A 16451-nucleotide genomic window follows, 5' to 3' on the forward strand; every position below is an offset into this window, starting at 1 on the left:
CCCCAACTATGCACTGTGAGACCAGCACTTGCAGGTGGTGTGGGATCCAGGTGCTTGTGGGTGGTCTTGAGGGCTAGGGGTCTATGGGGAGAATGCACAGGGCAGCCTCCTGCCAGTGTAGGGGGCTCAGGGCTGGGCTGTGCCCTCCAGGCAGCTGGCCATCACTCCTGACCCCGTGTGCTGACAGTCCTCTCACCGAATGTGCCAAGACTTAGCTTGCAGGCTTTGGGATTCAAACAGCATCATCCAAACCAACACTGCCTCCTGGTCTAGCCCTGCTGTCCCCTGGTAAAATGGGCAGCCAGGTTCTTGGAATTTCAGGGCCAGCAACACTGTCCCCACCATCACATGCAGAAGGAAGCCTTCCCGCTCTGCCACAACCTGGTTCGTGCCAGCTCATGGCAACAGGATGAGCTAGGTGAACTGTGGGTCTCCCCAGGACCTCAGGGTGGGAGATGAACCCTCTCCAGGGCTACCTGAGCTGAGTGAGGATGGGGGTTCCCAGAGGAAATTCAGGATCCCGGGGGGCAGAGGGCATGGTTGTTGGGCAGCTAAAAAGATGGTCCAGTGTGCTGGTGCATTCCTGGGGCAGTGCTTGCAGATTACAGTGCACACCCTAGGCTGCTCAGCTCCTGCAGGGCTCATCAGACTGCCTTCCAGGTGAGACTGCAGTGGTTTTACTGTCACCGTCTTCCTGTTCCCCTGTGGCCTTACATGGAAGCTCCCTCAAGTGGGAGCATGAATCCCCGGGAGGCAGTGGGAGGTCTCTGGGCCTGGGTTCTTCCCTGCAGGCAGGGGCCAGCTGCTAACCCTGCTCTGGGATGGCCACGGCTATCTCTGCCCTGACAGCAAGGGCCTGGAGGGAGCCGCATGGGGCTTGGCCAGGGCAGGGTCAGAGAGCATTAGCAGCTTGCTGACAGTAGAGGTGACCAGCCCCACCTGTACCTGGAACCCTGCAATGGTGGCCTTTGGGTGGCCTGCATTAGCCTGGGGGGCCAAGGTGGCTTCCAGAAGCTTCCTCTGAGGTCTTAAGGCCATAGAGGGAGGCATGAGGACAGGGCTTTGCAGTGGACAGTCATCTGGATAAAGCCTGGATGACCAGGGGAGGCCCACAGGAGGTACCCAGAGGAGCCTGGGGTCCTGGCCTGTCAGTCATGGTTGTCCTCTGTGAGTGACTGAGGAGAGGCTTGTTCCTGGACTAAAGCTGGACAAAGGACCACGCTGAGACCCGCAAGTACTATCACAATCAATAGATTTATCAACCTGGCTTGGGGCTGGATCTGAGGTGAAGGGATGATGCTGCGAGAGGCAGGGGTACAGCCACAGGCTGCAGAGCAACAGGAGTGGCCGATGGAGGGGAGGGGGCACTACGTCGTCTTTCCGAGGTCGATTTTCTTCTGGATGGCTCGTGCCGAGTGGTAGATGAGCGAATCGATGAGTCCAGCCACTGGCAGAGAGACAAGGGCTGGTGGTAGCCTGGCTGGGCCCGTCTTGACCTCAAGAGCATGGGTACCCCGCCGGCTCGGCTGCCAGTTCCCCTTGGTCCTCAAAGGGTTCTAAGGTTCCCCGGGGGCAACCTTCCCCACCACACCGCAGCCAGCAGCCGCCCTGAGGCTCTTACCTGTGAACATGCCCCCAATGATGGCGCACACTCCAGTCAGGAAGTGAGTGAAGGACCTGGCAGGGGAGTGGGTGGGCTCAGTGGGCACCCTAACCCCTTCTCCCCACCACTGGCCTTGCCTGCCCTCACCTGTGCTTCTCTGTTAGCTTCACCATCATGGGCGAGAGCTCATACAGCACGAAGACCCCAGGCAGTCCCTGGTCGCCCAGCAGCCCATTGGCAACCTTCTCATGTCTGGTCACAGAGAACTGATTTGTCCTCAGCACCTGGGAGGGAGGGCAGCCTGGGCAGGGCAGGGCAGGGGAGGGCAAGTCCTGTGCTACCCAAGGAAGGAGTGCTTGGTGCTGGCGGCTACTGCTGCTCCCGGCCTTGCCACCCTGATACACCTGCCAGCCCCAGCACTTGGTAGATGTTGTCTCTGGGGGCCCAGGGATGGGAACAGCTCTCCATGGCCGCAGCCACAGGCTGGAATGAGTGCCTCATTATAGGCTGCTTAGAGACACAGCTCCACAGGCTGGCAGGGAGCAGAAGGGCCTTGTCCTGGCTCACCCCTAGCCTGGAACAGACCACAGGGGCAGGACGCAGAAGTCAACAGGGACAGTGGGGACAGGGCAGGAGGAGCAGAAGGGGCAAGTGCCTTGTAGGCCAACAGCCCCAGGACCCAAACTCCGCCTGGGAAGTAGCTGTCCTCACTCTGTCAGCCTGTTTCCCAGCACACAGTGGGCACTGTTGCACATACTCCTGGGTGTGGTCACAGCAGGCACCTCTGCCATCCACATGCCCCACTCACCTCCCCATCCACTTTCATATACACAGTGGGGACGACCTTCACGAAATACTGGAACATCATGGAAGCTGCAGAGAAGAGAGTGAGGGAGATGGCTACCAGGCAGGACCCTGGCAGTGGGGGCCACCTCCCAGGCTGGTACCTTGTGGTGCAGTGACGTTGGTGTGGTCCAGGGGGTTGACGATGCCCGGGTAGTCCTCCCCGAATGACAGGTGCTGGATGTAGTGCGTCATGTTGATCTGCAGGTAACACCAAAGCCTGAGATCCCACACTATGCCCCGTCCAACCCTCCTAGCCAGGGGCAGAGGGTGCCTGGACTTCTCTGGGTAGTCAAGGCAGAAGGGAGGGGGCAGGAGAAGGCACTTCCTGAGGCTTTTCCATGGGAATTCTCTGCACCCAGCCCGTGGGCTCCTGGGTTTCAAACCCCACGTCAGGTATGCATGACCTGGGCTCTGGCCCTGAGTGGCAGCTGCCAACCTTGCCTGCAGGTCTCTACCCCCTCAGGCTCAGGCTGCAGGGCCCCGGATCAGTTAGCTGCACTCCTGCTCCAAATCCCATCCTCAGCAGCAGCCAGCTTCCCCTCCAGGAGAGGGCAGAGCCGCCAACATGGCCCCTGTGTCCTGCCAACTCTTCAGATTCACCTGCCCTGCTGCTCCTGGGCAACACCCCCCCAAGGCCCTGTCTGCCCTCTATCAAGGATGCTCTTCTCAAACCCTGGCCTGCCCCCTCCCCTGCCACCTGCTCAGGTCTCCGATCATGTCAAATCCCTGTGAGAACAGGGGGTATTTTCTCCATGGGCTCCCCTAGCCCAGAATGTCCCCACATCAGGCCCCCAACCCCTACGGCGCCCCAGGGCACATACGTTGTCGAGGCCGAAGCTCTGCAGGTCATGGACTAGGAGGGAAGAGACAAAGTGTCAGGGGCAATGACCCCCCAGAGTCCCCACCTGGACTTCTCACTCCCACCCTCTGAAATGTGATCCGCTGGGCTCTTCTGTGATGTCCCCCATTCACCCTGTGGCCTGGCATCCCAGGTCCTGCTGACCAACCAGAGAGGGTGAGCCATGGGCCTGGGCAAGTCTGTGCCTTTCTTAGGGGTCACTGGCACACAGGTCCTACTTACTCTCAAACATACACACAGACTCAGGCGTGTTTCCCTGCTGAGGCTTTGCCTGCGTCACACAAACAATACCCACCCACTCTCAGCCTCTGTTTAACACTGAGGCTGTCATGCCCTTGCCCACCCACAGATGGAAACCCCAAAGGGCCCCTGTGCTTGCTTCCAGAACAAGTCTTTCCTGCCTCCTACCCCTGGGCCTTCTGCTGTAAGGAACGCCACCTCTAAGACGCATTCTAGGGCCGGTAACGTCACACAGCAGCCGGGCCTGGGCAGGTCTCAGACCCAGACCCATCCACACACCACCCCCCAATCCTAGGAGGTCAGGCTGCCCCCAAGGGCCACTTACTCTCCACAGCATGTACTGCAGCAAAGGGAGGCGAGCAGAGAGGGAAGGAGGGAGAGAACAAAAGATTCAGACAAGAACAGTGCAGCAAGGGGGAGAGGCAGGAGGGGCTGGCCTGCGTCAGGCCTCCACCTGTCCTCTCTCAAGGGAGCTCTTCCATGGCCAGAGGGTGTGAGCACCTTGGGGACAGAAGCAGAGTGACCTGAAAGAAGCCCTGAGCCCCCAAGAGCTGCTGTCCAGCACAGGCTGTTAACAGGTGAGAGCTCAGATTACACACACACACCCCCCACCATGAGGACTTCTGCCTGCAGCTGTGAGCAAAGCAACTGTGTGTCGGGACATCCTTCCACATACTGCGCTCTGGGCCTGGGCCAGTGGACAACAGCCCCAGGTGGAGGGCTGCTTCCATTGAGCCCTGGCTGACAGCTTGGCGTGTGTCATCTGACCAGTTGCCCCAGCTTCCTCTCAGGCCCCACAGGGTTCTGCAGACACACCCATGGGTGCCCCCACACTGCCTTCACTCCACACCCTGTTAGACTCCCTCCCCTCGAGCCCCTTGTCATGGCCTGGCTCTTGGCTCCCATCTCTGCTGAGTCCTCCTGCCAGGCACTGGGTGCTCATTCTGGAGTACCAGCCCCTGAATACCCATGGCACCCTCTGCTTCAACCACAGCCCCCGGCCCCCCTGAGGGCAACTATTCCTCTTCCATACCTCTATCTTTCTTGGGCTTAAAGCCCCTGCCCCTTACTACCACCTTCAGCTCACTGTCCCCCATCACACCCAGCAGATGACCTTGCTGCTAACATCACGGAGAAAACAAACACCCAGAGGAGATGAGCCCTGCATTCAGAGCGCCCACCACCCCCGCTCCCTGCCCGCTGCACTAGGGCTAGGCCCAGGGCCCTTGCTTGCTTCCCCTTTCACGAGGCCCTCACTCCAGGACCATCCCTCTCAATGTTTCGTGGGCCCCTCTGTAGCCTGTCACTTCTGACGCTATTTATCAGTCTGCAATGTTACCTACCGGAGAAAAGCCCCCTGTCGGTCCACGTTTCAATCTGGGAGGGGCTTCCTCTCGTCATCCTCCTAAACCCTTCCTATGCGATCCCTACCATTCTGCCCAACAACTCTGTCCAGACAGTAATTGGCCACTACGCCACATGCACCCATCCTGTTCCCCAGGATGTGAGAGTTCTGAAGCCTCTCCCCACCGGCAGCAGCACAACCTTCACCTGGCATGTACCCCCACCTCCCCAGTGTCTCAGCAAAGGAGGCGTGGCACTCAGCTCTGCACTTCCCTCTTCCTATCTACCCCATCGCAGGACAGATACACTGCCACCTCCAACCCTAGAGCGTCAGACCACTCTTGTCCTGGCACTCCAGGCTGCAGAATCCACAGCTGGTCTGGAAGGACACCCAAATAAATCCCAAAGGCCTAGAACATCAATAGATGAATGTCTGCCTTATGCCACTGCCTGCCATTGTCAAGCCCTGTCCCTCCACACCCCGTCTCCTACATTGAGGTGCAGGCCATTCTTGACCCCTCCTGCCATCACCCCTCACATCTGCTGGTTTTGCCTTCACTTGCTGCCGTGTGGCCCAACCATGGAACAGCTGCTCGGATTCTGATCCCTCCATCTCCTGGTTTCTCAGAGCAGCCAGCTGTGTCTCTAACAGCCGTGCCATATTGCACATAGCTTCCACAAGTGCTCACATGGCCTCCCCTCTCATTCGGCATGGAAGGCCAGCTTCCCACATGCCTTGCCCAAATACCTGCACACAAACACAGCCACGTTCTCTGTTCACACCCAACTGTTCTGCTGCAGCCTGAGCTTGCCTGAGGGACTCCCATTCCGCAAGGGAACTTCTCCTCAGGCATCCATGAGGCAGGCTGCTGGGCTCCTTCACATCTCTGCTCAAATATCACCCCAGCAGAGTGTCGCCGACCATCCTGCTAATAGCATCCCTGCGCCGGCCCTCTGAGCCCTTGCCTCCACCATGCTTATCCTACCTCGTGGCAGATCACAGTACTTAACACAGAACACACACTGCACATCCTTGCTCCTTGCCTTGTTCCTTCCTAGAATGTTCTGAGAGCCCAACTTGGTTCCCTGTTGTTGTCTCAGCACTAAACCAGCATGCTGGCTATAGGGGATGGCTAAGTCAAGTGGACGCACAGCAGAGCACAGGTAAGCACAAGCCAGTTAACTCTCCCATACATCCCAGCAGCTGGTGAGGCAGACTCCAGCACTGCCAATCCACTTCACCAAAGAGACCAACTAGGATGGGACACAGCTCATGAGCTGCCAGATCTACGTTCCAACCCTGCCCTGTTCCCCCAAAGCCACACATCACACGGCTCTCTTATGAGCAAACGCCTACCACAAGCAGGCTCTGGGCTTCCAGTTTTACCTGTACAAATACCTGGTGAGAAAAAGACCATCACCACCATCTTTATGTAGAACACTGAAGCCCACAAATGCTCCCTAAGGCACAAAACCAGTAAGCGCTGAGACGGGTCCCCACCCACAGATGGGCTGCCCCGAGATGAGGGTGTCCTCTGGACCAAGACAGTGAGTAGGTGAGGGACCTCTAGCTTTCCGAGGGGTCTCGGGCCTGGACCTCCCTGCTGGACAAGGGATCACTCACCATGGACGTGAGACTGCTGGAAGCTCTTCCCGGGGGCAAAGTGGAAGTTCCCAGCCACCTGCAAGGGACAGTCTTCTTATTCTGTAGCCATGTCTTCCTCGCACCCACTGAGGGCCTCAGTGGCCCCCCAGTTCACCATGGCACTCTTCCCAGCCCAGCTGAGCCCAGCTCATTTGTCTGGTACCTTGTTGACTTCCAAGAAGCCATACACCTGGCAACCTTCGTTCTTCTGCTCCTGCATCTTCTGACTAAAGCCCTCTCTCCGGCACTGCTCGATGGTATCTGGGTTCTTGAAGGCCCAGCCTCGGCGGCGATAAGCCTCTCGCACATCTTCACATGTGTTACAGCACCTGCAGCAGGGTGCGGGGCTGAGTGTCCTCGAGGCACAAGGCCAGAGCAGGTATGGTGGCAAACAAACCTACAGAGTCTGCCTGCACTTGACACCTCAGCTAGCCTCGTGCCTGACCCCCAAATGCGTTTCCTGAGGGGCAACACAACTCTCAAAATATGTATTTCCAACAAAATGTTTTATAAAAAGCAATCTGCATTCCCATTCTACTCGAAGTGCTATTAAGTTTGGAATAGCTGGTAGTGATGGGTGTACAGCACTGTGAATGTACTTGACGCCACCGAGTTGTGCACTTAGAAGTGGTAAAACTAGGGGCTGGTGCGATGGCTCAACTGACTAATACTGTGCCTTCAAGAGCTTGAATCCCATAAGAGCATTGGTTCATGTCCTGGCTGCTCTACTTCCCATCAGCTCCCTGCTTGTGGCCTGAAAAAGCAGTGGAGGACGGCCCAAAGCCTTGGGACCCTGCACCCAACTGGGAGACCCAGAAGCTCCTGGTTCCTGGTTCCCATCTTTGGATCGACTTGGCTCTGGCCATTGTTGCCATTTGTGGTGTAAACCAGTGGATGGAAGATCTTTCTGTCTCTCCTTCTCTCTAAAATCTGTCTTTCCAATAAAAATAGTTCTTTTAGACAAAGAAGTGGTTTGGGCCCAGCATGATAGCCTAGTGGCTAAATCCTTGCTTTGCATACACCAGGATCCCATGTGGGTGCTGGTTTGTGTCTTGGCTGCTCCACTCTCCATCTAGTTCCCTGCCTGTAGCCTGGGAAAGCAGCAGAGGATGGCCCAAAGCCTTGGGATCTGGAACAAGTTCTTGACTCCTGGCTTTGGATTGACTCAGCTTCAGCTGTTGCAGCTGCTTGGGTAGTGAACCAGTAGATGGAAGATAGTTCTGTCTCCTCCTCTCTGTAAATCTGCCTTCCCAACAAAAATAGATGAATATTAAAAAAAAAAATTCTGGGGCTAACATCATGGCATAGTGGGTCAAGTTACCACCTCTGACGCAGACATCTCATATGGAAGTCGGTTCATGTCCCATCTGCTGCATTTCCAATCCGGCTCACTGCTAATGGCTTGGGGTGCTCCTTCACACACATGGGCGACCCGGACAGAGTTCCACTTCCTGCCTGTGACTCTTTTCAATCTCTGTAACTCTTTCAAATAAATTAATAAATCTTCAAAAATAAAATGATACTTAAGTGACAAAGTCGCCCTGAGTCGCTCTCAGGGCCCAGGAAACACATCAGCTCCCATATGTGGGGGGTTGAACAGCCTGGGCTGAGCCTGTTGTCTTAGGGACTTTTCCCATTACAGACCTTAAATCCTTACACAAATGAGAAAGTTTTGGGGTTTGTTTTTGTTTCTGATTTTTTTAAATTTAGTTTCTGTTTTAAATTTATTTATTTGAAAGAGTTACAAAGAGAGGGAGAGGGCCTGGTGTGATAGCGTAATGGCTAAAGTCCTCGCCTTGAACGCGCCGGGATCCCATATGGCGCCGGTTATAATCCTGGCAGCTTCTCTTCCCATCCAGCTCCCTGCTTGTGGCTTGGGAAAGCAGTTGAGGACGGCCCAAAGCCTTGGGACCTGGAGGAAGTCCCTGGCTCCTGGCTTTGGATCGGCACAGCACCGGCCGTTGTGGCTCAGTTGGGGAGTGAATCATCGGATGAAGATCTTCCTCTCTGTCTCTCCTCCTCTCTGTACATCTGCCTTTCCAACAAAATAAATAAATCTTAACAACAACAACAAAAGAAAAAAAAAAAGAGAGAAAGAGAGAGGGAGAGACAAAAAAAAGAGCTCTTCTATCCACTAGCTTACTCCTCAAATGGTTGTGAGGTCCAAAGCCAGGAGCTTCTTCAGGGTCTCCCACGTGGGTACATGGGCCTAAAGCACGTGGGCCATTCTCCATTACGTCCCCAGGCTGTAGAAGTGGAGTTTCTGGGACTCAAACTGGTGCCCACATGGGATGCCAGCACAGCAGGCAGAGGCTTTAGCCACTGTGTCACAGTGCTGGCCTCTATGAGAACTCAGGGCTGCACCAGGCCGGCCACAGGACTCCACAGGGTACCCCTGATTCACCTCTCTAAGCTGTTGAGCAGGGCTCAAAGGGCAAGCCCTTGTCACAGAGCCTCTGCTGCCTGCACCGCATCAGTGGCTCAATAACACATCCACGCCCCTCCTTTCTAACCCTTGGCTCAGCCTCCCTGTCGGTCTCAGCAAGAGGACACTGCAGCCTCCAGATGTGCCTTATGTCGCCTGCTCCCCTGCCCAAGGCAGCCACTCACTTGATGTCTTCAGACTCCGCGCCATAGCAGCTCTCACAGCGGTCAGGATCCAGGGAGTTCGGGTCGAACACGGTCACCTCGATCTTGCCGAGCTCTGAGGGGAGGGCAGAGGCACAGCTAGGGGCAGCATAGGGACGTAGGCGACCCTGGCCCTCCAGCCAGCAGCCCATAGTACTTCCAGCTGATATTTACCAAGCGATACCGACTATATACTTCTAAACACAGACTGTTTAAATGAAATTAGACGTAAGGAAACAGGCCTAGGAAGTACTAAATGCCAGCTGGGACACGTGACCTTCACCCCACTTCACATAGGACAGCTCTCTTGGGGTGGAGGGTATCCCTGGAAAGGCTTGCTCACCGGAAGGGACTGTACCAGGATGACCTACGACGGGACATCTTCAGCTCTAACCACCTGCCCACACTCCTGGGCCAGACCAGTGGTTCTCAGGGCCCTCCCTCATACCCAGTTTCTGCCTCTCTCCCAACCATGTGGTCTCAACAGTCAGTACCTGGGCTCTCACTGCCAATAATATTCTTACTGCATCATTCTCCCCGCCCCCAGCCACCCATTTCCATGCACAGACATAGAACTTGGCATTAGTGAAAACCACAAACCTCCCAAAACTCAATTTTAATTTTAATTTTTGCCGACTTTCCCCTTGTTTTCCAGTTCCCTCTCCCTGGGACCTGACAGCCACCAACTCTCAGATGCCACGAAAACATGCACCTCCTCATGTCCTCTCCTCCCTTGCCAAGTTCCATGGACCATGGTTCTCCTATCCTCACACTTCACTGTCTCTCTCCCTTGGTTGCACAAGCCCAGCTTCTTAGGCAAAGCAAAGCCCCGGTCAGATTCTGTGCTTACTCTGACCTGTCACGACCTTAAGCAAGCCTGGTAATTCTGTCATCACCCTCACCAGGCCACTCCCCTATTCTTTGAAGTGACTAATTTATACCTGCTTCTCTATCTTTGGGGCTTCAAAACCATCCCCTCAACCCTTTCTTTACTCTTAGCTAACAGTCCACAATGGCAGGGCTAAACCAGGAGCCAGGAGCTTCATCTAGGTTTCCCATGTGGAGTGCAGGGGCCCAGACACTTGAGCCATTGTCCATTGCTTTTCCAAGCCATTAGCAGGGAGCAGGATCAGATCAGCACTTAAGCAGCTGAGACACAAACCAGCATCCATATGGGATATTGGTGCCACAGGCAGCAGCAGCTTTACCTGCTATGCCAAACACCAAGCCTTCCCATTCTTCTGGAAATTCTTTCTCATTTGGTTTCTGGAACACTTCTTGGATCTCTCCTACTTCAGTGGCTAATCTCACTTAGTCCTTTTTGGACACCTATTTCCAGGAGAGGGTGAGGATACAGTTACTAGAAATCTCCTTTACCTCCGTTCACCCTCAGGGTTTCTCTCCCTTAGTCTGGTGCTGTAACTCCCATCTCCGCCCCTCTCCTGCTCTAAATCCCATATCCCAGACTGTTACACTTAACCTCAGATATCCCGAGTTTAACCTGCTCCCCTGTAGTCCTGACCTTGCACTGTGGGAGTTGATCTCCAAAATGTCCCCACTGGTCCCCACACTCTAGCATTCCCACCTGTATGCAGTGTCCTCCCCAGTGACCAGCGCTGGCCTAGTAACCACCAACATGCTGCAGAGATGGCGGTGGGCAGCTTCCGAGGCCAGGTCACCAAGCTGTCGCTGTTCACAGGGTCTCTCGTGGGTCACTCACAAGACCTCACGGATGAAGGCCGCTGCCATGCCATACTACAAGGCCACTCACGCAGCCTGAGAGGCACGCCTGGCCAAGCACGGAGGTGTCCTGCCCACAGCTGGATGAGTGAGCCCTCTAGAGGCAGAGCCTGTGGCTCTGGGCAATACCTGATGGGACCTCAGGAATGGCTACTGTAAGCAGGGACCACCGGGCCCCCCTGAACATCCAACCTGCCAACCTGGGGAAGAAGATAAAACACACGTTTGCTGTACTAAGCTACTAGCTTCCAGGATAACTTGTTTCACAGTAATAAGAATATAATCCTTCCTTCTGGACCCCCACCCCCATCCCACCAAGCTCTCCCCTATCTCCTCTCTGGTCACCTCTACTCCAAGTCCCTGACCTGTGCAAGCTGCAAGCTTTGGGGTCACTGCTGCCTGCTCTCCTGCACCTGCAAGGCTCAAGCCAGCTCCACTGGTTCCACAGTGTGTACCACACATCTGCCGTAGGAATGAATGAGAATGCTCACTCCTCAGGAGGGAAAACGCTGGAAGTGGGGAGATCTCCACACAGAGTTTCACTCTGGTGGGGAAGTTGGTCAAGGCCAGCTGCTTTGAAAAATGGATGGAAACAAACAAACAAAAAATAACAAAAAAAAGAAAAAGGGATGGAAGCTAGAATGGAGCAGTTGGTTGCCCTGACAGCTTTCCATTACAGATGTGTCTCTGTTTACCTTGGGTTCCTCTGCCTAAGACCCCATAAACACTGAAAATATGAGGGCCCGTGTGGTGGCTCAACAGACTAATCTGCCTGGCACCAGCATCTCATATGGTGCTGGTTCATATCCTGGTTGCTTTATTTCCCATCTAGATCCTTGCTTGTGGCCTGGGAAAGCAGCAGAGGACAGACCAAAGCCTTGGGATCCTGCACCAATGTGGGAGACCTGTTAGAAGCTCCTAGCTCCTGGCTTTGGATCAGGTCAGCTCAGCCCCAGCCAATGCAGCCATTTGGGAGTGAACCAGCAGATGGAAGATCTCTGTCTTTCCTTTTCTCTGTAAATTTACCTCTTGGATAAAAATAAGTCTTTAAAACATGGTAAGTCGAAAATGGATTTAATAAACCTAAATGGATCTAATAAGCAGCTCAGTCCTGCCCTGCCTACCTTCCATCATCCTCCAGTTGGGCAAAACCATCCCAAACAAAACCTACTCGAGAACCAAGTGTTAGCTATCCAAGGTACTGAAGGCCCTCCCTGAAGGGAGACGCACACGGCTGCTCACAGTCCACTTCCGCACCACCAGAAAGTCAAAACACCTAAAGTCAAACCATCCATGGATGGGAGCCGCCTGCAGCAACGTCATCCTACAGTTCCACACGATGGGGGCCACTGTTTACAAGACCTGAACCCAGGCACGGTGATGTGAGTCCTAACCCTCAACAATCAGCATTCCAAAGCCTATGCCCCCAGGGATGAATTTAACCCCAGCGCTAGAGGAAGACATCCTCAAAGGAGCACAGGTCCAACTACAGAGGGTGTGCCACAGCACCCACACCAAAGAGCCATCCACCAAGTGCTGTCAAACCAGCAGCACCTGGCCGCACATCAACCCCACGGACCTCAGCAGCCAGGCTGGCCAGCTGTCTTCTCCAGGCTTGTTTAACACAGGCCACCTGCGAGGAAGGGAGGGCCCAGCTACTCTCACCCAGCTCCAGACCCCAGACCCATGTAACTGCTCCACCCTGTTACCATGGCGCTCCGCCTCGGAGCTCACGGGGACCCCATCCTTGTCCAGGCGTTTCTTGAATAGGTTGTGTTCTACATCCAGCTGCTGCTCCCCGGCCACATCCATGGCGTCGATGCTCAGATCTGGAAGCAGGGGTTCGGGCTGAGGGGCCGGAGGGGACCCTAACCACGCAGGGCATGTGTCAGGGTGTAGACCCCTGGAGGCTGGAGCTGCGGGTCTTGCAGCTCCCACGCACGGAGATGTACTCACAGGCGCAAGGCATGTGCGGGAACAGAACGTCGATGTTGATCTTCAGTTTATCTCCCCGCGACTTGTCCACGTAGAGCTCGGGATGCACCTGGGGCGGCGCGGCCGCGGTCAGACTGGTACCCAACGCCCCAGAGCCCCGCAACTTCCCACCCCGACCCGGCCGCGCCCCTCACCTCCGTGGTAAGGTAATACTGCAGCTCGGACAGGAACAACAACAACATGAGCAAGCCACTGACGATGGTCACTGCGAGGCGGACAGCGGGGGATCAGCAGGGCCTCGGGGCGCTCCTCCGGCCTCCAGCAGGCCGGCCAGCGTCCAGCCAGCTCCCCTCCCCTGCAACCCCGGCCCCGCCGCTACCTACCCGTGGCACCCCCGCAGGTCTTGACCCGGAAGTCCTCCAGAGTCTTGGGATAGGCATCGAACTGCTTCAGCTTCCCCAGCGCCTCCATGGGGACCGGCCGGAAAAAGGACACCCCCGGCCCCGCCCCTGCGGCCTCCCGCTTCCGGCCCGCAGTGGCAACCACGCCCCCTTGGGCTCCTGAAGCCGGCGTGGCAGTGCGCATGCCTGACTCCACCCCTCTCACGTTCTCAGAGAGGCCGTCCCGCCCACGGGGCCGTGCTGTCCAGCTGGCCAGGGACCTGGCAGTTGAGAGTTGGGGGGTAACTGTGGCGGTTCTCGGACCAAGTGGCTTTTCTTATGGCTAGAGCTGCACCCAGAGCTTCCCAGCGGGGTCCCGGACATCCCACCCCAATGGTTTTTTAGAGCGCCAGCGGTCATTGGTTAGGAATAACTGCGTCCACCTGCTGCATCAGATCTGTGGGGCAGGTCGAGCGTGAGCGTCTGCGGCGCACAAAGCGCACGTGGTTTTCATTGCTGTTTGTGGACCAGTACGCTGGCCTGGAGCAGTTGAATAACTTGTTGGCCGTCAGGGCCGGGTACCAGCTGGACCTGGTTCTCTCCAGCTTTTCCCCACCTCACGGGAAACCAGGCAGGGCTTTGGGGTTGATTTTGCTTCTCAGCGCTGCTTGCTGAAATACCCCAGTGTGCTCCACCTCGTGCAGCCCTGCCCTCCTGCTGCGGCTGCAGTGGCAGTCCATGATGTAGAACATGGTCCCCTGTGACCAAGCTGTAGTGGCTTTATTATTATAGTTTTAAGATTAATTTATACTTAAGGAGTCTCCCACACAGGTGCAGGATCCCAAGGCTTTGGGCTATCTGCACTGCTTTCCCAGGCCACAAGCAGGGAGCTGGATGGGAAGCAGGGACACTGGGATAAGAACCGGTGCCCGGGCTCGGCAGCGTGGCCTAGTGGCTAAGGTCCTTGCCTTGATCCCATATGGCCGCTGGTTCTGATCCCGGCAGCTCCACTTCCTCTCTGTCTCTCCTCCTCTCAGTGTATCTGACTTTGTAATGAAAATAAAATAAATCTTTAAAAAAAAAAAAAAAAAAAAAAAAAAAAGAACCGGTGCCCATATGGGATCCCCGGGCACATGCAAGGTGAAGAATTTAGCTGCTGGCTACCACGTGGGGCCCAGATTTGTTTGTTTTTAAAGCATGCCAGATTATCAGGCTGTGTGGAAAAATACTGACGCCAAACAGAATGCCTGTGACAGGGAGACCGTTGAATAAATCAGAGAGCACTCATTCTGTGCTTTCCAACACAGCTTTTCAGGATACATTAGATTAATTCCTGTAGGTTTATTTCAAATGTATTTGTAAGGGTGGAAATGAAGATGCAGGATCGCATGCATCGTATGATTTCATTTCTGTAAAGATTTATTTTTTTATTTTTGTATGATTCCAGTTCTGAATTAATCCTTTGGAGACAGGTTTTGGGCACAGTGATGGAGACAGCACCCCGGTCACCTGCATCTCTAAGCCGCATTGGCCAAGAAGAAAAGCAGGCATGACTTTAAAAATGTATGCTGAATTACGTTCTATGGGAAAAAGCAGAGAGGACAGGGATGCAGAGAAAATGTTCACTCTCCTAGTCAGCACCCCACGACAGCCAGCCAGCACCTGGCTGGATGGAAACCAGGAGCCAGGAGCTTCATCCATGTCTCCCATGTGGGTGGTGGGGACCCAAGCACTTTGAGCATCTCTGCTACCTTCCCTGGCACCTTAGCAGGAAGCCGATTCGAAGTAGACTCCAGGGCCCTGCGCGATAGCCTAGTGGTTACAGTCCTCGCCTTGAATGCACCAGGATCCCATATGGGCACCAGTTCTAATCCCAGTGGCCCTGCTTCCCATCCAGCTCCCTGCCTGTAGCCTGAGAAAGCAGTCGAGGACGGCCCCAAAACTTTGGGACCCTATACCCACATGGGAGACCTGGAGGAAGCGCCTGGCTCCTGGCTTCGGATTGACTCAGCTCCTGCCGTTTCGACCGTTTGGGAAGTGAACCATCAGATGAAAGATCGTCCTCTCTGTCTCGCCTCCTCTCTGTATATCTGCCTTTCCAATAAATATAAATAAATCTTAAAAAAAAAAAAGGAAGTGGACTCCAACCAGTGCTCCGATGGGAGATCTCAGTGTTGCAGGTGGCAGCTTCATAGTTTTCAGTTTGTGCCACGAGTGTCAAGCACCCCCAGGTGTTAAAAGCAGAGAGCCGTCACCTTGTGAACTGACCTTGTGGTTCTGGGGCTGGGATGGGGAAGATGACGAACGCACCTGTGTGTCATCCACTGGCTTGCATTTTCTTTTTGTGTCAGTACATCTTAATTCATCTCCATACCAACGCTGATGGATCGGGAAACCCCAAATAGAAATGACCCAATGACCCAATAGAAAGTTACATGGGCTAAGATGCCGTGTCCACTTGGGAAGGTCTGCAAGGAAGGGACTTTGTCCTGCCGTCAGGGGGAAAGTGAATAGTTTCACGGTGCATTTTTGCATCAAGATAGCTCAGACTGTCGCTGCAGTCATGTGGTACTTCCCCTGATTCCTGTCAAATTGGAGGTGGTGAGGCGGGTGGGGGATGTCTCCTTCGTGTAGTAGATGATTCCTTGAGTTCTCAACTGCTGGATCCCACACCCTAGGGGAAAGGACAGACTGAAGAAAAAGAATGTGTCCGGGTTGGTGTAATGTGCCCGGCTTGAGTAACTCACCTGCAACAGTAGACACCCGTGTGAGGAACAAAAGGATTTAAACAGGAAGTAGGTGTCAGAGGAGAAGGAAGAATGAGGAACAACATGTAGATTATGGCATCAGTTATTGGGGGCAAGGTGGCACCGCCGAGCTAGGCCTCAGGAAAGGATTAGGAAGCTGTGGGCAAAAATGGGAGCCCACCCGCAGGCTTGTCCATGTCAGCTGTCTCTGAGAGATCTAAGCAGAAAGCCAAGAAGCTGTCCGATGTGGGATCCAGAGAGGAGCCATCACAGGTGGGTCATTTGTAGTCCTCTCTCAGTCCCTGCTCACTTATTCCAGAAATATTCATTTCATGAACAGGAGTCCTGGACTAAAGATATAAGGGAGTCGGGGGGGGCAAGGTTGGTCCCCATCACTGTGGATCTCTGCGCAGTGGAGGATGGGAGTTGGAGGGCTCTTCCAGACAGGCTGCAGGGGAGCGGCAGCGGATCACAATGTGCTTTG

At 54.9% G+C, this 16451-nt stretch overlaps 1 protein-coding gene across 2 annotated transcripts; it reads right to left on the reverse strand.

The window, feature by feature from the left end:
* Nucleotides 1–1235: 1235 nt before the first annotated feature.
* ERGIC3 (ERGIC and golgi 3) lies at nucleotides 1236–13392 on the reverse strand. Of its 2 annotated transcripts, XM_004585763.4 has the most exons (14): nucleotides 13224–13392; nucleotides 13035–13105; nucleotides 12862–12949; nucleotides 12615–12734; nucleotides 9148–9241; nucleotides 6701–6866; nucleotides 6517–6574; nucleotides 3874–3888; nucleotides 3271–3302; nucleotides 2551–2647; nucleotides 2412–2476; nucleotides 1751–1887; nucleotides 1622–1677; nucleotides 1236–1447 (listed from the first exon to the last, which is right to left on the reverse strand). In XM_004585763.4, exons 1-14 carry the CDS (start codon nucleotides 13309–13311, stop codon nucleotides 1368–1370), a joined length of 1167 nt encoding a protein of 388 aa, XP_004585820.1. In that variant the 5' UTR covers nucleotides 13312–13392; the 3' UTR covers nucleotides 1236–1367. The 2 variants fall into 2 exon arrangements, with proteins under 2 accessions (XP_004585820.1, XP_004585821.1); XM_004585764.4 differs by lacking the exon at nucleotides 3874–3888.
* Nucleotides 13393–16451: the final 3059 nt, after the last annotated feature.

Source organism: Ochotona princeps, chromosome 22, assembly GCF_030435755.1.
Source record: "Ochotona princeps isolate mOchPri1 chromosome 22, mOchPri1.hap1, whole genome shotgun sequence".
Classification (NCBI taxonomy): Eukaryota; Metazoa; Chordata; class Mammalia; order Lagomorpha; family Ochotonidae; genus Ochotona; species Ochotona princeps.

Excerpts from the sequence above, each read along its gene's own strand:
- ERGIC3 (XM_004585763.4), bottom strand. The coding sequence starts at position 13,311 with ATGGAGGCGCTGGGGAAGCTGAAGCAGTTCGATGCCTATCCCAAGACT. Across the intron at positions 6,867-9,147 it reads GCGGAGTCTGAAGACATCAA|GTGCTGTAACACATGTGAAG; the intron begins GTGAGTGGCTGC and ends ACCCTGCTGCAG. Across the intron at positions 1,448-1,621 it reads CATTGGGGGCATGTTCACAG|TGGCTGGACTCATCGATTCG; the intron begins GTAAGAGCCTCA and ends TCTCTCTGCCAG.